The following is a 19,231-nucleotide window of genomic DNA, read 5'->3' as shown; positions in this document are numbered from 1 at the left end:
TTCCAAATGAATTAAATTGCTTCTAAAGATCAACAAATGTGTATGACTCATAATAAATTAAAAATGCATCTCTTTTATGATACTACAAACTTGAAATATTTATTTTTATTTGATTAGTTCATTTTTATTTTATCATTATACCACTAAACAATATGCTTAGCGCGATGGATTTTCCTCACGTAGGTACTGGAGATAAAGCCCAGTAGACGCCGGATTGGGATTCAGAGATTTGATCTGTAATAGTGTTGCGTTAACTCATCATGACATTTTGGTAGGGCTCCAATGAGCTACAAAAATTTTGTTATTGTACATTGTAATCAAATATTAAGTTTATAATTCAAATTCTGAACTTGTGTAATAATTTTGTACATTATGTAAGCAAATGAATTTAGTGAATTTCAGGGATGAAATGAGTTGGAAATTTGATATGGATTAATATGAATAAACAATTGGAAATTATGATTGAGAATGATATTATGATTTGAAATTATTGAAAATGATGATGTGATTTTATTTAAACAGATAAGGGTTTAATAGGTTAAATGTTAATAACACAGAGGAAATTCTTGTAGTTTTTACATTTAAATATTATGAATTTAAGTAAGAGTAGAACTAAAATTAATAATGAAAAAGGTAAAATAAGATTCTGACACAATAAATAGTATTCCTTACTCGGCTACGTTGTAAATTAAAAAAAAAAAAAAAATATATATATATTTATTTATTTTGTTATAACTAAATAACTAACTCAATATTTTAATTTAAATTATATTAAATTTTATATAAAAATTTCAGTTTAATTTTATTAATATTTTTAAATATATAAAAAAATCAATTCATTAATATTTGATTAATTTTAATTAACGGAATATCCACTCCTGCATTTATTTTTTAGCCTCCATAAAATTTTAGATATTCTAAGAAGTGAAGCAACTGGTAAGAGCTAATGGACTCCACAAGCTCCTCCAAAATCTCCACCGCCACCTCCTTCCGACGGCCGTCCAATCGCCTCCTCTATGATCGCCGTTACGGTTGGGTGTAAAAATCTCTCTCTTTTCTTTCTAATCTATGTTTTGTTGTCAGTATTTCTATGCGAAGAACAACAATTAAGGATAATTTTATTAAAGTACTTTTGCTTTGTAGGTTTGATGAATGGAAAGAACCCTCAGAGGAAGCTCTAGCTGGTGGCCGGGGAATGTAAGATTTTTTTCACCCTTTTTGCCCTAACTTCCGTACATTTTCACAGGAAGCAATCGGAGCCCTTTTCTTCCACTCTCTAACCTTTTGCTTTGGTCATTCTTTTGAATTTTTCTGTGAAGGTTCTGCATATTGCCTCTGGCAAAAGCTTTCCTGAATACTGCTACGAACTCGGTATGTTGTGTTTGGGTTCTCTGTTATGTTAGTAAATTATTTGTAAGTTCCTATTGATTGGCCGTGTTGATTCTTTAATGTGAATTTTTATTTTCTATTATGTATGACTGGAGAATTTTTATGCACTGAAAACTTTTATGTCTTGGAGTAGAATTGAGTTGTTAGTACTTGTGAAAACTTAAAACCCTAAAATTAAGTACTGCTATATGTACAAGGTTCTATGATTTTACCATTACTATGAAATAAATTTTTAGGACTGGCTTTTACAACCTGATATTCAGTCTATTTGTATTAATGGCAAAATGCTTTAATTTTGGTATGTTAAGTTTGTGGTATTTTGTTAATTATTGATTTAGACAAGAGCTTGGTTGACCCTTTTCCCTTCTCTTTCTTCTCAAAAAATTTAATTGCGTCGGGTCCATAAGTGGAAGCTCTAGCCCATCTGTTTTTCTCTTTTTGTTTTTAATAGAATTTAGATGAGGATTTGTTTCAGACACTGTATCCATTGCCTTCTTAATGTCTGTGGTTATGCAGTTGAGGATGAAGTTGTCCTATTCAATCTTTCAATTCATCTGCTTTGACATATCTAGTTTTCCCTTTAACATGTTGAATATGTATGGGTGAAGATATTCTAAAGATACAAAGAACTTTGAATCAGGTGAGCAATATAAGCGGGTGAATTAAAAATTTTCCTGTTTAACATTTTTTCCCTTAAAGCACTTAAGCTAGAGATCGTTCCATGCTCTAGGATATCTCCTTGAGAATTAGCAATACCGTAATTCAAGAATAGCTATCCAAAGTAAATATATAACAATTTATATATCTTTGTACCTTCTCTGTAGATTATCTGAATTACCTTCTACCTTCTTCCTTGAGATATTTGAAGAATAAAGTTCCATAAGAAAGAATGCCTGAAGTTCTGCTTTGTTGTAAAGGCCAGGGATACAGTAGCTTTGGAGATTAAGAATAACTTAGTTCCACATAATCATGTGTGTTACATATTGCTCTCTTTGTTGCCCTGAATTTGCTGAGCAATAATTGGACTTGGCATATAATGGTTGCGAGCTCACTACTGGGTTAAATATGACACATAATCTGATACCACAATTCTGGTAAGATCAGATATGATTTATGGAGAGCACCTTGAGAAGGGTGAAAAGAATTTGAAATTCTCTGGTGATTATTGCTGGGACTAATACTGCTACATTTCTTCTAATCATAATGTTTTCACTTGATAAATTCTCTTCTAATCAGATACTTTTTCCCTTTTCTTTCCTAATTAGTAAGTGGATTCCAGAATGACGTGTACTTCCACTGAAACCTACTTTAGCACTTACCATTTTTGCCATTCTGGGTGGGCTTATAGCTCTAATTTTTACCGTCTTGATTGTTTAGTTTGCATTCATGAGAGCACAAACTCAAGTTTAAAAACCAGGCCTAGCAACAAGATAAATATTTCAGCTTAATTGACCTCTATTTACATTACTTAGAATTTGACTGACTGAGAGAAGTGAGGCTACCATTGTAAATTGAATGCTTATTGTTCACAAGCTGTAATTCAACAAAGCTGCAATTGGTGGGTTTTTTTAAGTCCATGTCATTAATTATTTGGAAGAGTAAAAGATTTTGTGAAGGAGGAATCTTCATAAAGGTAGTGGAGATCTCCAAATAAAGGAATTAAAGATGTAGAGGAGTAGAAGACACGGCTAGTCGAGGAAGTTATGTTGGTTATATCTATGCTTTTTCAATTTTACTCAAACCTTTTAATTTTGGCTAATTTACCCAAAATTGCAAAATCAGTGTCACTTTACCCATTGGCCAAAGTTGAAAATAAATAAATAAATAAATTTTATTAATAAACCTAATAAAAATTCATTTTTAATTTTGGTCTTGGGTACATTGGAGGTGAGGGAGGAGTAAGTAAGAAAAAAAAAACATTTAAAAATATTTCTTATTTAAATGAAAAATTAGAAATTATATATCAATTTTGACCAATTTATTTCAATTGATTAAAATTGACTCTAATTTTGCAATTTAGGGTAATCATAAGCCTTATATCAAGTATGTAATTTGGTGTTTACAAGAGTAGGAACTTGTGAACATGCCATTTACTTTGTTGGAATCAAGCCACTTAACTGTACTTTTGCCCCCCTAAACTTTGAGGTTACATTTGCTAGTTAATGTCAAACTAATCTTGCAACTGACCCTCGTTATCATTGATGGATGCATTACCTGTATATATTGTTCATATGGTTTAAAAGACTTCCATTTTCTCACAAAATGACCAATTCAATACATGTTTCAATATGCTTGAACTTCTAATTGATCTTTGTCATCTTGATGCACTGCTGGATCAAATGAATATGCTTTGATTGTGCCAGCATATTTTTATTTTGTTTTTGCAGTTACTTTTTTTTTCCTAATTTGGAATATGAGACAGAAAAGTCCAACGTTGTTCACTATAGAGAAAATGAAAATAGCTATGTCCTTTTTACTCACCATCTTCTCTTCATTTTCTCACAGATTAATCTTGCAGCAAATTTTGCTGTCAAAGTTTTTGAAAGGCCAGATCTTTTCTCCCCTCAGGCACTGCAGGCAAATCTTGATGAGCAGCTTAAAAAATTCAGTTCTTCCTTGAAAACCCCAGAAATCAACATTTTTGCTCTCAATGTAAAGAATTCATCGAAAACCTCCACCTTCCCGTCACATCTACAAGTAGGAACCACAGAATCAGATATGACTTGAAGTGTGTAAACTTCACTTCCTATAATTTCATGTGAATCTTCTTTATATTTTTTCAGGTCTTTGATGGATTTATATGGATTTTCATGTATGAAACACAATATTGTTGGCTTGTAACAACACTACATTTGATAGATGATGAATCTGTTCACGTACAATAATTTTCAGCCAAGCATTTTTGTCAAATGACTTGTGAAGTTAAAGACAACTTCCTCGCCTGAAAACAGGTATAATTTTGCCATTTCAATAATCTTCATTTCGTTTAGCTTAACTTGATCTAGTGATTGAAGGAATATCATTCACCTAGTAAAGTTAAGTTCGAGTTCTCACTTTTCCATTCTTTTAATAAAAAATTAATCATCTTCATCTCCCCTTATGGCAACATTGAATTGATAACCATTAATAAAACACCATTGAGTTTGTTCATTTTTGGCAGTGACAAGAGAAAGGGAAAGTTATCCGGTAAGCTTGCCATAATTTTAGTTTTTCATTTGGAAGTCGACACAGTAACAACTTTGGTGAATTCAAAACTTAAAATCATCACTTTTTTAACATAGCTATTTCCTTGAGTGTATGGTTGTTGGATTAATTATTAAAAAAAATATAATAAAAAACTATTTATAAATGTGAATATGAAACTATTTATAAAAGCAATATTTACTTAAGAAAATACTATTGAGATAAAAGATTTTATGGAAAGGTCTATAATAAAAAATTGTCACTTCCAGTAATATTTTCAAGGTAATATTTGTTTTCTCTTAAAAATGCCATAAGAAAAAAAGTTTTATTAACAGGTTAAATCAATAACTGTTTATCAATTAATAGTATTACATTTTCAAAAGCGCGTCAAATAAAAAATATAATTATTTAAAAATGTATAATTATTTTTTTCTCTTTATTTTTAATTTTTATTCATTAAAATTATATTTATTATACTTTTAGTTATAATAGGTGTATTTATTATATTTTAAATTTAATATAATTATTTAAATATAAAATTTATTAACTACTTAAATATAAAGTTTAAATCAAGATATTATTTTATTAATAAAATAAAATCTCAAAACTTAATTGTTCCATATTGGAAATGGTGTTATCATTTTTATTATAATTAATGATAAATTAGATAAAATTGAGCAAAGAAATCAATCTGACAATAAAATAAAAAGTAATAAATGAACTTATTTAATTTTTAAAATATATAGATTAAATTATTAATTTTATAAAATTTCAAAGATTATATTAGAATCTATCCTAAAAAAATTTAAAATACACTAAAAATAAAATAAAATTCTCAGTTTGTCCATTTGGTAGTGTCCTTGATACAGTAACAGTTTTTTTTATTTGATTTTAATTTTAAATAATTTTAAAAATGTAAAAATAATTTTATTTTTAAATAATTTTAAAATGTATATTAATTATACACTCATTAAAAAGAAAATATTAAATAAAAATGAAAAAAAACATACATAAAAAAATAATTATATATTTTTAAATAATTTTATTTTTTTATTTCATGTACTTTTAAAAATGTCATTGAAGGTAACGACTTTCAAAATCATGTGACTTTATTTTCTAATAAAAAAACTATTAATTTAATATATCAAGAAAATTCATTTTCTAGTGCATTTTTAAGAGTAAACAATATTTTTATAAATATTTTAAATTAATATTAAGATAGTATTTAGTATCAATAAATTTCATAAAATTTTATAGAATTTATTTATAAATATAAAATTTTAATATTTAATTTAAATGAAAATTTATTTAAAATTATTGATAATCAATTTCAAAAAATTTATTATAATTAAATTAAATTTAATCAAAATTGATAGAATTTATAAATAAATTTTAAATTTAAAATTATATATATTTTAAATGATAAAATAATCATCTTATTATATAATATTTTATTTATTTCAAATACTAAATTAATTTCATTAGAAATAAATTTTATATTTAATATAAAATACATCTAATAAAGAATTTATTTATAAATGAAATAAATTTTAATATAAAATTAAATTAAATATGGTGTAAATTTATAAATAATTTTTTTACAATTTTTTTAATAATTAATCTAAATATTGCATGATCTATTGACATGACGCTTTTGATGATATAAGTCATTGATGTGAACAATTAATTACAGTAACTAAGGTGATATAAGTGACAAACATAATTAAAAAAAAAAAAGAAATTACAACACCTAATTACTAAAATTAACATACTATCGCTCAGAGCAAATTTTGAAAAAAAAAAAAAATCTTATGATAACTTTTATGATAAATTCTTCTGAAATGGTTTTTTTTTTAAACTTATAATTTAATTTTGAAAATATGATAAAATTTATAATTTAATATTTTTATTTTTATAAAAAATAAATTCATCTTTATAATATATCTTTATTGATAAAATATATTTTTCTATTAAAATTCATCATTAATTAATTATAATTGAAGTAATTAATTCAAATTTAAGAGGTTAATTTTTTTTTAAAAAATATTAAAATTATGAAAAATAAAATTATTATAAAAAGTGGAATGTGATTGATTAAATTATTATAATTTTTAATTTCATAATGATAAATTTTAATAAAATAATTATGTTGTTAATATAATTATTCTTCAAAGATTAATTTACTTCTTCATAAAAAATAAAGATATTAAATTATAATTTTTATTGTAAATTATTTTAATTTTTAATGATTAATAATGACTTTAACAAAATAATTATTTTATTAATAAATTATTTTTCATAGATTAATTATATTTTTTAAGAAATAAAGAGATTTTATTTTAAATTAAATTATAAATTGTTAAAAGAATAAATACAATGTTGTGTTTTCGTCCAAGCGACAAGCGTGGCTCAGTTGGGTACCGCGGAACACCAGGAACTCAAAATGGCCACTCTAACCACCAACTTGCAAACTTTCCAGTTTCAGCTACTACGGGACAACATTCAATTACCCGAGCTTGCCTCTCTTTATCCTTCACTATACGTTCACCACTTAAAATGCTCACCCTTTTCACCCTCAGACCGCTTTCATCGTCTCCTACACCTTGCCTCACCTCCAACTTCTTCCACTTCTCTCCTCCTTGTTCTACTTCTTTCCTCTATAGCTTTAGACCCACCAGTCGTTTTAACTTCCCAACTTCTTGTTCTTCTCTCAAACAGACCAAGAAACGACTGACTCTTCGAAATACCAATGCTCCTCTGAGTTTTAGGTGATTCTTGAATCCTAAAGGTGGAGGTTCTGGTGCTGCTGATGATGACAAGATTAAAGGTGATGCTGAAGCTGATGGGGGGTTGCAAGGGGACAATGCTGTTAAAGGTACCCTTTTGGCTGGGTTATTGCTAGTTGGTGTTGTTGGTGGATTTGCCGCTGTTGGATATATTTACAAGGATCAGCTCAATTCTTTCTTGGACCAGTTTTCTGGGTTTATTGAAGGTAATTGTTGCGGCAATTTCATACTCTTTTGGTTTTTTTTCCCCATCAATTTGTTATGTGCTTAGTTTATTAGTGATTTGGTGATAGTGATTCCTGCAAAACTTACGATGCTACTTCTAAGAATTGAATATCCATTTGGGATTTCTATGGGAATTTTAGTAAGATAATGTGAATTTATTGGAATTTATGAGGGTTTTATGCGGATTGAAATGTGTTATAATGGAAATTCAATTTCCACCGGAGCTTAGTTCTCAAAGATTGAAAAAAATATCTTTCGGTTTATTGAGAAATAGCCTTCATTTTATGGAATTTTTAAAATGCTTTTTTTTCATATGAAGTCCATGTTCTTGTAAAATTATTGAGAGTCAGTCTGGCTGGTTTGGCTTTCGGGAATAAATTTGCCAATTTTAAGGTTGGACAATGCTGCCAATGCAGTATTGTTATTCTAAGACTTGTTTTCTATTCTTATGAACAATTGAACATTAAGTATGAATAGAATGATATTCTTTTTGTTACATTGGAAAATGGAATTGTATGATTTTTGTTGACTTTGTGATTATATCAATTCTGAAATCCATTTCAGAACTTCTAGAGTGCTGTTGGATTGGTGCTAAATGTTAAATCTTTTGTTTTAAGCTTTTCGGTTAACCTGGACATGTTCCTATAATTCGTCAATTCTTGTTAACACTCTTCTTCTTCTTCTTCTTCTTCTTCTTCTTCTTCTTCTTAATATGTTATTGACTTTGGCTGTCAACAAGGATTAAGCGAAAGATTGAAAATTTTGTGTTGTTTTGTTTTTTTATTTTCTTTATTTTTTTATTGTTTAAAAAACAAGGGGAAAAAGTGACATAAAGTTATTGCTTTTGGAATAAATTGTTGAATTAATTTTACACGTTAATTGTCTAGGTAAGCATGAAGTGTGGGTCGATACAAAAAAAAGAGGAGAGGGGGGGGGGGGGATCTGATTATTTGATAGCTTCTTGTGTTAATTTTATGTCCTTTCTCTCTATCAAGTTTGTATTTCTTAATGTTACTAATTTCTATAGTGAATTTAATTTCTCTTGGTTGATCTCCAAAGTATTACAATTGTCCTGGGAAGTCAGACTACCAGTCTTTTAGAAATTTCCTTAATGGTAAACTTTCTTACTTGCTTAAGGTTGTATCTCACAAAGTTAAATTTTATGAAAAGTTAAATGGCCAAATGATTGGCAAAATTAACTATCTGTTTCTCATTGGCAACCACAGACAGTAATACTTTTAATTATGTCTAGCAGGCTGATTGAATGTGGTGGATTATTTGTTCAAAGCTGTTTTTTATTAGTTTTAGGAAAAGGGAAAGGAAGCCCAATGAGTTTTTTTATTTTTTTTATTTTATTTTATATATTTTTTTTAATATCAACGACGGCATTACCAAGAATTGATGATTCCTTAGTTGGGAGAGTAAAAAAGGGTTAGAAAAGAAAGTGAAGTGACAATGCAAGGGTGGCATATCAAGGAACTGCCATGGCGAAATTTTTTCTTGCTAGTTTGCCATTATATATTGTCTTAACACTGCTTGTGGAAGTTCTGGCTCTTATAAATTTTATTACAAAAGCATAAAGCAGAAGCATAACAACATATGGATTTCCATATTAAATGAAGGGTAAATTACAATATAGTGCTTGAGATTTGGCAAAACTTACAACTTATTTCCTATATTTTCAAAAGCAAACAATTTAGTCCCTCACTTTTTATTATATATACAAATTGGTCCCTCTGTCCAATATTTTGTCCAAATTACCGTTAATTTTTGAAAAAAATGACTAAAATGCCCTTGACCATATTTTCAATTTAAAAAAATTAAGTTCCTAAATAACCTAAATCAAATAATATTTTCCAACTTTTTGGTGTGCTTGGTCTTATTATTTTTTATTTTTATTAATTTTAGTTGAAATTTTTTAATTTTAAATGGTTAAAAATTATTAAAATAATACTTTATTAGTTTTTATGGGTCTCACAATCTAATTCACTATCATTTAACAGTCATGTGATTTACATAACTGAAATTGAGCTTAATCGGACTACAATTGAAAAATACAGGATTTAATTGACTCCAATTAAAAATTGAATGGTTCAATTGACTGTAAATAAAAGTCGAACATATTTGACTATTGGACTAAAGTTTAATGATCAATTTGGTCCTTTGGCCTTCTTAAAATGAGATCTTGTGTCCTCTGGACTCTGGAGTTGACTGTATGTTTAGGGAATAGGACCAGGTATATAGTCTCTTTTCCTGAATGGTTGTCTCATATTCTTCTTTTATTAAAGCAGGAACAATATGTCCTATACTTGATGCTCACTTTTTAAAGTGTAAATTTGATAGATATTTTCACACTTGGCCTTGCTTTGACAGTTTTTCACCTAATTTGAAATTTGGTTGTTTTGATGATGTTGTAATGCCTTGTATATACTAAACTTTAGTTGTACCAGTTGCTGGGATGTTTTTTGAGATGGTGGTAGAATTACAGTGAAAACTTCAGTTATTGCTTCATTATTATTATTTTTTTTTTCTGGCATTATAGAATGCAATCCCTAGAAATTCATAATATTCTTTCTTGAGCAGATTATGGACCAGCTGGATATGCTTTATTTGTTGCAGTTTATGCAGGACTGGAAGTAAGCATTTTATTCACTTTGTTGAGCTTTAGTGCCAAATCTCAGCATGAAGATTGATTTACAGCTTTTTATAAGATTACTACACAATTTAGGGGTTCATGACAGCAAATTTTGTTTTGTTTTATTTTTTAAAATCAACTACTCTAGAGACCAAAGAAGGGTTATTTTTTGCATGCGACATGACATGCTAAAATATTTTATTGTTAAGATTGAACATAATTTCTCCCTGAAGAATTGTTTAGTAGTCCATTTGCTGTGAATTCCATATCATCATGGACTCATAGTTGTCTCACGTAGCAATAAAACAGAAATGCTTCTTTTCCTTTTGCTGAAACTGACTTCTAACTAGTCTATGCTCTGTTAGATCCTTGCGCTTCCAGCAATTCTATTAACCATGTCGGCAGGTCTTCTTTTTGGCTCTATTATTGGCACCATTATTGTCTCTATAAGTGGAACAGTAAGTTGGGTTATGTGTATTTTTATTAAAAATACAGGAGAAGAAAATGATGACCTTATGTTCCGGAAGTTATGTGTGAAATTGTTTTACACTTTCAGCTTGCTGCTAGTTTGGCCTTTCTAATTGCTAGATATTTTGCTCGTGAGCGAATTCTTAAACTGGTTGAAGGAAACAAAAAGTTTCTTGCCATCAACAAAGCAATTGGTGAAAATGGATTCAAAGTTGTTACCCTTCTTCATTTGAGCCCTTTGCTTCCATTTTCCCTGGTGAATTATTTGTACGGATTGACGTCTGTTGAGTTTGTCCCATATCTCCTGGGAAGGTTTGCTCATTCTTCATCCTATTATTGTTCTCACTTGTTAGTTATAAAATTGATTTTACTGTCATTACTGTTATGAGATGTCTGTTTAGTTACTTGTATTAGATGCCCAGCTTATATGATCCATTTGCTTGTGAAAATGCATACTTTCTATGCTTTTGCTTAGAATTTGCGGTAATATGATTGCATTTAATGTTTATCAGCATATGAATTGTGTTAATGTTTTCATGCTCTGTCTGGCCTTGTCACTCTTTGTACCGTTGGTGGCCTGATTTGCAATGTCTTTTTCTTTTCCTTCCCTCTCTAGGTGTGACACTGAGATGAAATGGTATTCTGAAGGATATATTATCAGAGTATACATTTTTGCAGTATAATTGGGCTAGGTTTTCAATGATATAGCATCCTTTTGGGTAGGTCTAAATTGACTAAATATGGAAAAAATTTGAAATTAGGATAGGATTATTTAGAAGTTCTGTAATATCTTTCCAACAGTAGCCAAAAGTGTCTGGAATTTCTTGATTAAATATAAATCTGATGGTAGTATTGTATGGAACTTTTGGAATTCTTGCTGGTTTCTTATAAACTTTATCTAATTACTAGCAAAACCCTTTTGAAATGCATGCTTCTAATTAAGATTTGATTGTCGCGCAGTTGGTTGGGAATGCTTCCAGGAACATGGGCATATGTGAGTGCTGGCTCATTTGTCCGTGCAATTATCGTGAGTTCGTCCTCACTTTTTAAACTGCTGTGAATTAGGTTTACATCCATTCTAGATTTCAAAGTGTTATCTTTGGCTCTTTAGTTATTCATGATATATTGATATTAATGTTTTATGATACTAGAAGTGAAAGTGTAAATGGAAATATGATTTGTTAGAGACTTGGATTTCTTAATTATATCATGGAGGTACTGTCATATACAAGGTTGTCTCCTTTGTTGGAGTGTGGCTAAAGAACATTTATGCCAAAAATCACGAGTTTAGTTACTTCACACTGTCTCTGTGGGATATAACACTAATGATGGTACCACCAGCCACCGGAGTAGTGAAGAATTGAAGAAATAAATCTTGTGGAGCATTTGGGATATACCTTAGGTTTCTCATCGAAAACAATTGGTGACACTATAATCAAAATTACATAAGAAACATCACTAGAAAGATTGACAATCTGAATTTGGATGATCTGGTAAAGCTGTAAGTTTTGATGCTTAAATAGAAAAAGCACTATATAGAAGGTTGGTTCTGCAGTAATTTATTTGAATAATGTGACTAAAAATATGTATATTTAAATAACAAATAAGATTTCCCCTTGGATAAGGTGAAAACCCGTGGTTCACCTTGTTATCTATCTTTTTAACAAGTTATTTGATGTATGTAAAGTTTTGCCTGGTTTGTCCACAAATGTTGTTGAAACCTCTAGTCTGTAATCTCAATATTGAGTTTTCAAGGAATGGTAAACTTAAAATCAACTTGTTATGAATATGATTCTAAGGGCCTGTTTGACATTACTATTAGAGCTGCTGTTGAGAAAAACATTTTTCCAAATATATTATTTAGAGAGTTTAAAAAAAATTTAAAATTAAATTTAATAAGTTTTAGTCATAAGAATACAAAAATAACAAAACAGTTTTTTTTTTTTTTTTGCAACAGTATCTAAAATGATATTTTTTTTTTCTTGAAAACTGTTTTAACTCTCAAATCTCAATGCCAAATCGGCACTAATTCAATCATCCTTAACTTACAATTTGTCCAGACTTATCATTGTACTGTCTTTTTTCCTCTGCAATTTCCTTTGCCTGCCATTGTCCCACAAATATTGTAAACTGTTTTGGCATTAGAATAGTCTTTTGAATTTTTGTGCTTATATTTGATTTCATGGTTTTGCAATTGTTCATGATAGTTTTAAATTGATGCTCTTTGCTTCTTTAAAAGTTTGTTCTTTTTCTTTTTAATTAGTCATTGCATCTTAGAAACTTGAGTTATTGAAATTTCATGGTTGATGATTAATATTGCTCACCAGTAAATGACCATCTGATAATATTTGTAAGATCAAATGATATCTCTAAAGAGAATTCCAGATGAAATGGCATTGTTGCATAATTCAGATTGAACAAGAACAGCAAACTCATCTAATTTATAAATTTTTACCATCTTTACTGCAAATCAATAAGCAGAAAGGAATTGGTGAATTCTTTAAAAGGAGTATTTTAACAATCTGATTCTTTGTTTCTTTTTTCTGGTTCTCCTTTTTATGATTTGCAATATTATTGGATGGATGTTTCAGCAGGAAGAATCTGATATTGGATTAGCTGGAGGGAACAATTCACTGTTGACACTTGGGCTGGGATTGTTGGCCACGGCATTAGCTGCAGCGTATGTGACAAGGCTTGCTAAGGTAATGCTGTTTTACTCGGCACTTCCAATATGACCAAAAACAAATTCTATGCCTAAATTCTATTTTCCCAGTTGAGCTCATAATGGCAAAGAAAGTGGCTTTATTATGTGTCATGATATCAAATTATTTCTTGCTTGGCTGTTCTATTTAGCTGACATTAGATGCTGTGGTGATTAATTCATATTAAATGATTAAACATTTTTAGAGATGACAATCATTCCCGACCTTGATCTGACCTACCCCAAAATCAATATTGTGCAAGATGGGGACGAGGAGAAGGTCTCCTCATCCCGAATCCCTGTAACCCATCTTGTATAATAATATATTATTTTTTTAATAAAAATAATTTTTTTATATATTTATATAATTAAATATTATAATTTAAGCCAAAAATATAAGTTTATTACTAAAATTATTTTTAAAACTTATATATCTAATATAAAATTTATTTTTAATAAATAAATTTATATTATATAATAATAAATTAAAATAAAAAATAAAAAAAAAATAAAAAGAAAAGTCATCGCCTCAACCCTTAACTCTTGTGGGACAAAGATAGGGCAAGCGATCGCCGTTCTAGACCTGTCCCGTTATCATTCCTAAATATTTTTTGATTCCGTCTTTTAACAATCTGTACCTCAATACATTCTTATATGGCAGCATAGCTCTTGATTGGATTCCCGCCCCCCTTTGAAGATGTATTTTGATTCCTTTGAGCCTTTGTGCACTTGTTTTTACTTATTCTATTTATTTAATTTATGCAGGATGCTGTACAAGATATTGAGTAGAAGCAAGAAAATAGGCTTTACCAAGTTAGCAAATGACAATGTAACTACTGAAATTGTAAGATTACTGGGACCATCATGTAAATCCATTTGTATTATTTGTGACCATTTGTATTATTTGTGACCCAATCATAGGACAATCATTCATCCCTTTTTTCCGCTCCCTGTAAATTGCGGATTATTTGCATACTTATTTTTTTAAAATAAAATTCCCCTTATTTTATCAGTAATTTTCTTTGATTTCTTTCACATCTTTTTGTACATTACATGTGTAGAGCTCATCAAATCTAATTGGAACTTGAGCTTGTTATGGATCTCATTAACTATGTCTTGGTATATTTATTTCATGTTTTTCTTCAATATTGCTCTTCTTTACCAGTAGGGTGGAAAATGGGGTTGCAGCAGGCGGCCATTGAAAGGAACTGTCTTCTCTTAATTTTGAAATTTGCAAGAGAACATAAACATCCCATTATAGATTCTAAGAAAGTGTGATGAAAAGTTATGTTATTGATCGAAAGTTATGATGAAAAAATTAAACAGAACAGGAAAAGAAAATAAAAGTAATTCTAGACCAACTGCAGGGCCTGGGGCTGATCTTCCTGCAAGAATCTTTTCCAGAACCAATGTTGCTTCCAAACTTGGGACATGTCTTCAATGGGTATGTTCTTAGTCTCAGGCAAGAAAAGATAAATGAAGAGAGTCATGAGCGCCACGAAGACAGCAAAGAAGATGAACAGCCCAAACTTCATGTGGCAAAGCATGGAAAGGAACAATTGAGCAATCAAGAAAGTGAATAACATGTTCACTGCAACTGTGATACTCTGTGCTGCTGATCTGATTTCCAATGGAAATATTTCACTGGGCACTAACCATCCCAATGGCCCCCATGACCAGGCAAAGCCTGCCACAAACAAGCATATAAACGCCACTACTGTAATTGCATACGACTTTGGTAGATGACCCACTTCCCCTGATGTTCCAAATTTCCATCCGATAAAAACTGCTAGTAAAATCTGAAAGATGAACATCTGAAATCCACCTTCAAGAAATAGAAACCTTCTTCCCCACTTATCAATTCCATAGATGGAAACCAAGGTTGCTACAACGTTAATAGTACCAGTAACCAATGCAGAGAGAAGTGAAGCATCATCTTGAAAACCAATACTTTGAAAGAGCACAGGAGCATAAAACATCACCACATTTATACCAGTGAGCTGTTGGAAAAATGGAATGAGTATAGACATTGTGAGATGTGGCCTGTATTGTCGTTTTAGGATAGTCCTCCATGGACGATCCACTTCCTTAGCTACCTTACTAGCCTCAACCAAATCTTGGAATTCTTCCTCAACTTCCTTGTCAGAAAGGCCCCGTACGCGCCTAAGCATGGCTCGAGCTTCTTCGTTCTGGCCTTTCTCCAACATGGAATTTGGGGTGTTTGGAAGGAAACATGCTGAGATAAAGATGAAAGCAGCAGGGACACATGCTCCTCCAAGACTCACTCGCCATCCTTGGCCACCTTTGATTTTAGGGGTCAAATAATTCACAAGATTAGCTACGAAATTCCCAATTGTTATTGCTAGTTGAAACACAATGTTAAGAGATCCACGGTGTCTGTATGGAGCCATCTCTGAGACATAAAGCGGCACAGCCTGTAAATTATTAAAAACAATTTAGCTGGTGAACGTTTGATCAAGTTTTATATGCAAAAATTTAAGGAATTCGAATGCCAAATTACCTGAATGGAAAAGCCAACGCCGATACCCAAGAGAATACGGCCGAGAATAAGCATCCAGACAGCCTGAGCACCAGCATTAATAGCTGCTCCAGCCAGAAATATCAACCCACCAAGAAGCATGGATATTTTTCGACCGAGCTTCTTAGTGATCCATGATGCAAATATGGATGCAACCAATGCAGCAATGTACAGTGAAGATGTAAACGAAGTGAGTGTAAAATTATCAAACTTGCAGTACTGATTGGTTGATGTATTTGAAACTTTCTTGCGATAAACAGATGGGAAAAATTTACTCAAGAAGGGAGCCATGGACGTCACACCACCTGAAATCAACCAGCCAGTAAGACCCAGAAACATAAAAAGAAAAAGCAAGATTTTAATGTAATGGAGAAAGAAAACTTAAAAACTCACCAGATATACCGATATCATATCCAAAAATCAAACCACCCATGGCTGCTATAATGCAGGTAACTCCCACGTACCATGTAAGCTTACCAGGATAGCCTTTGCTATTGTTAGGGTTAGTAGAAACCAAAGCAGGAGCCATAGCTTAGACCAATATTTGAAAGCAGATACTTGTGGAAGGAAGCAGAGAATATATGGAAAAGAAAGAGTGGTAGTAGTGGGTTTATATAGAGGATTAATGCAAATCCTGCTGTGTTTAGAATTCTCTAGTTTTTCAGTTTCCTTATTATATTGGAATTAGCATCAAGGATTTTGGCATGAAAACTTGAAACGTGAGTTGGTTGGATTATAATTTGTTTCTTTTATGAAGTTGCCCTTCACGTTAATTAAATAATTTATGATAAATAATTATTACAAATAAGTTAAATATTAAACTTAATTGCTTAAAATAAAATATTAAAATTTTCATATTAATTTAAATTTTTTTATACCATAAAACCTTCGCCTAAGTAGTTTGCGCTTAGTCGGTCCCAAACCCAGATAAAAGAGGAGGGTTGCGATAGGTGACAACCAGCGTAAAAATTTTGTCACACATTTATGATGTGGATTCAAATGATATAAACGTTGTAGCCGACCCCAAATTTTTAGGATAAAAACTTAGTTGAGTTGAGTTGAGTTTATACCATAAAAAATTTTACTTATTTTGAAATTAGTTTAATATTATTTATTTAATAATAAATAATATTAAATTTAATAATTAAATAATATATAAATTTAATATAATTGAGTCTTACTAAAACTCAAACATGAGATTTCACAATTTTATTATCACTAAAATAAAAGTTACCGATATATTTCAATTCCTCTCTCTCTCTCTCTCATTTTCAATTCCTCTCTCTCTCTCTCTCTCATATATATATATATATAACCTTATTCATAAACTTGGGATAATTTAACTTCACAATTTAGTTTCAATAATATTATTAATTTTCCCTCTCTCTCTCTCTCTCTCTCTCTCTCTCTCTCTCTCTCTCTCTCTCTCTCTCTCACACACACACACACATATATATATATATATATATATAACCTTATTCATAAACTTGGGATAATTTAACATCACAATTTAGTTTCAATAATATTATTAATTTTCCCTCTCTCTCTCTCTCTCTCTCTCTCTCTCTCTCACACACACACACACACATATATATATATATATATAACCTTATTCATAAACTTGGGATAATTTAACTTCACAATTTAGTTTCAATAATATTATTAATTTTCCCTCCTCTCTCTCTCTCTCTCTCTCTCTCTCTCTCTCTCTCTCACACACACACACACACACATATATATATATATATATATATATATATAACCTTATTCATAAACTTGGGATAATTTAACATCACAATTTAGTTTCAATAATATTATTAATTTTCCCCATCGGTTTTTTTCTTTTAAATTAAATTTCTGGGGCATGCTCTTTGTCTCTCACGCAATCCAGCCTTAAAAGCAGCAATAGTTCTTCAGAATGAAAAGATGTATTATGACCTTGGCCTCTTTTTCTTTTTTTTTAATCTCAGAAAATAATATATATATGAAAAATAGCAAAACATTTTTAGAATTTCTTAGAAGGACAAGACTTTATTAACAATATTTTCAACAATTCAATAAATAAATTTGATATATTTTGATATGAGTTAAGTTTCACTTTAACAACATCACTTATATACTTATTTAAAATTTAAAATATTTATTATTAATTAAAATTAACAATAAATATTTAATGATATATATAACTATTATAATTTTAAATTTTTAATAATATTTTAACACTTATTTATAATATTATTATGTATGATATTGTGTATATTATTTATTATTTTTTATGTTATTTTGATAGTTAAATATATTATTTATTAATTTAATATTATATAAAAATAATGTTAAAAAAGTGATGATAAAATTTAAATTTATTGTAGTTGGCTTGGAAATAAAAATCCTTCTAATATTAACAATTTTTTTAGATGACACGTCATTGACATTTAGACAGGACAAATTTAGATGAATCTTTCGACGTGTCAACAATATCAATATTACCAATGATACAAAAAGTTGATTTCTTTTTGAAATTATAATTTAATTTAATGATTTTAATTTTAATAATTTTAATTAATATGAGGCTGGTCTCATGACCCTTTCATTTTCTGACTATAAATTTTAGTTATATAATTAAAGATTATAAAATAATTTTAAAATGTTAAAAAAATAATATTAAAATATATGCATAGTTAAAAAAATAATATTAAAATATATATATATAATTTTTTTTATTTTAATTCGATACGATACTTCAATTTAATTTAGAATTCAAGACCATACATAGCCTAACGTTTAGCTCGCAGCATTGTTTAGCTGCTCTATAGTAAAATGGAGGTCATCCATTGTAAAATAAGCTTTTATCCCATACCATAAATTATCGAATTTACAATTTGTTTTCAAGCTATAAACTCTAAATACCAAAAATTTAGCTCAATTCTCGAAAGTCACATGAAATATCTGCTCTTTCTCTTGGCGAAAGATTCAATTCTTGTCAACTCCATTCCTTCTCCTATAGGCAAAGTGACAAACTCAACTCCTTTCTTCTCATTCAAAACCTGACCAAAAGAAACCCCATATTCTCTACACTGCAAATTATGCCCTACTAGGATACACCCACGTGGGTTAAGATCAACCATCTCCATCAACTTTAAATGACCCTCCAATTTTCCATCAAGGACAAGAAAATCTATCTTTCTTGTACTGCATGACTACTTCGAAAGGATTTCTAGGAACAAATTCAATCACATCTTCAAGATCTTGATGATGGTTTCTGCATTTATTGAAATCTTGTTGATCATGTTCAGGAATAATGCAGA

General features: G+C 29.7%; 3 protein-coding genes across 4 annotated transcripts; 2 read left to right on the top strand and 1 right to left on the bottom strand.

The window, feature by feature from the left end:
* Positions 1–873: 873 nt before the first annotated feature.
* Positions 874–4,285, top strand: LOC110669428 (uncharacterized). Of its 2 annotated transcripts, XM_058138271.1 has the most exons (5): positions 874–1,038; positions 1,144–1,197; positions 1,320–1,371; positions 3,895–4,117; positions 4,249–4,285. In XM_058138271.1, the coding sequence occupies exons 1-4, from the start codon at positions 947–949 to the stop codon at positions 4,114–4,116; spliced, it is 420 nt and encodes a 139-aa protein (XP_057994254.1). In that variant the 5' UTR covers positions 874–946; the 3' UTR covers position 4,117; positions 4,249–4,285. The 2 variants fall into 2 exon arrangements, with proteins under 2 accessions (XP_057994254.1, XP_021686790.2); XM_021831098.2 differs by having other exon boundaries at positions 3,895–4,285.
* Positions 4,286–6,948: 2,663 nt separating this feature from the next.
* LOC110669429 (uncharacterized) lies at positions 6,949–14,275 on the top strand. The gene is made up of 8 exons (XM_021831099.2): positions 6,949–7,273; positions 7,361–7,564; positions 10,167–10,219; positions 10,584–10,676; positions 10,775–10,998; positions 11,647–11,713; positions 13,278–13,388; positions 14,153–14,275. Exons 1-8 carry the CDS (start codon positions 6,949–6,951, stop codon positions 14,174–14,176), a joined length of 1,101 nt encoding a protein of 366 aa, XP_021686791.2. The 3' UTR covers positions 14,177–14,275.
* Positions 14,276–14,585: 310 nt separating this feature from the next.
* On the bottom strand, positions 14,586–16,534 carry LOC110669410 (sugar carrier protein C-like). Its single transcript, XM_021831069.2, has 3 exons — positions 16,320–16,534; positions 15,909–16,231; positions 14,586–15,822 (listed from the first exon to the last, which is right to left on the bottom strand). Exons 1-3 carry the CDS (start codon positions 16,453–16,455, stop codon positions 14,740–14,742), a joined length of 1,542 nt encoding a protein of 513 aa, XP_021686761.2. The 5' UTR covers positions 16,456–16,534; the 3' UTR covers positions 14,586–14,739.
* Between the last annotated feature and the right edge of the window lie 2,697 nt (positions 16,535–19,231).

This window comes from Hevea brasiliensis, chromosome 16, assembly GCF_030052815.1.
Source record: "Hevea brasiliensis isolate MT/VB/25A 57/8 chromosome 16, ASM3005281v1, whole genome shotgun sequence".
In the NCBI taxonomy this organism is placed as follows: Eukaryota; Viridiplantae; Streptophyta; class Magnoliopsida; order Malpighiales; family Euphorbiaceae; genus Hevea; species Hevea brasiliensis.
The sequence above is the reverse complement of the archived record's forward strand: the minus strand, read 5'-3'. Positions and strand labels throughout refer to the sequence as shown.

Coding starts and splice junctions, on each gene's coding strand:
- LOC110669428 (XM_058138271.1), top strand. CDS start 947: ATGGACTCCACAAGCTCCTCCAAAATCTCCACCGCCACCTCCTTCCGA. Junction 1,039..1,143: donor GATCGCCGTTACGGTTGGGT/GTAAAAATCTCT, acceptor TTTGCTTTGTAG/GTTTGATGAATGGAAAGAAC. Junction 1,372..3,894: donor TGAATACTGCTACGAACTCG/GTATGTTGTGTT, acceptor ATTTTCTCACAG/ATTAATCTTGCAGCAAATTT.
- LOC110669410 (XM_021831069.2), bottom strand. CDS start 16,455: ATGGCTCCTGCTTTGGTTTCTACTAACCCTAACAATAGCAAAGGCTAT. Junction 16,232..16,319: donor ATATGATATCGGTATATCTG/GTGAGTTTTTAA, acceptor GGTTGATTTCAG/GTGGTGTGACGTCCATGGCT. Junction 15,823..15,908: donor GCGTTGGCTTTTCCATTCAG/GTAATTTGGCAT, acceptor AATAATTTACAG/GCTGTGCCGCTTTATGTCTC.
- LOC110669429 (XM_021831099.2), top strand. CDS start 6,949: ATGTTGTGTTTTCGTCCAAGCGACAAGCGTGGCTCAGTTGGGTACCGC. Junction 7,274..7,360: donor TTTTAACTTCCCAACTTCTT/GTTCTTCTCTCA, acceptor TGAATCCTAAAG/GTGGAGGTTCTGGTGCTGCT. Junction 13,389..14,152: donor ATGTGACAAGGCTTGCTAAG/GTAATGCTGTTT, acceptor TAATTTATGCAG/GATGCTGTACAAGATATTGA.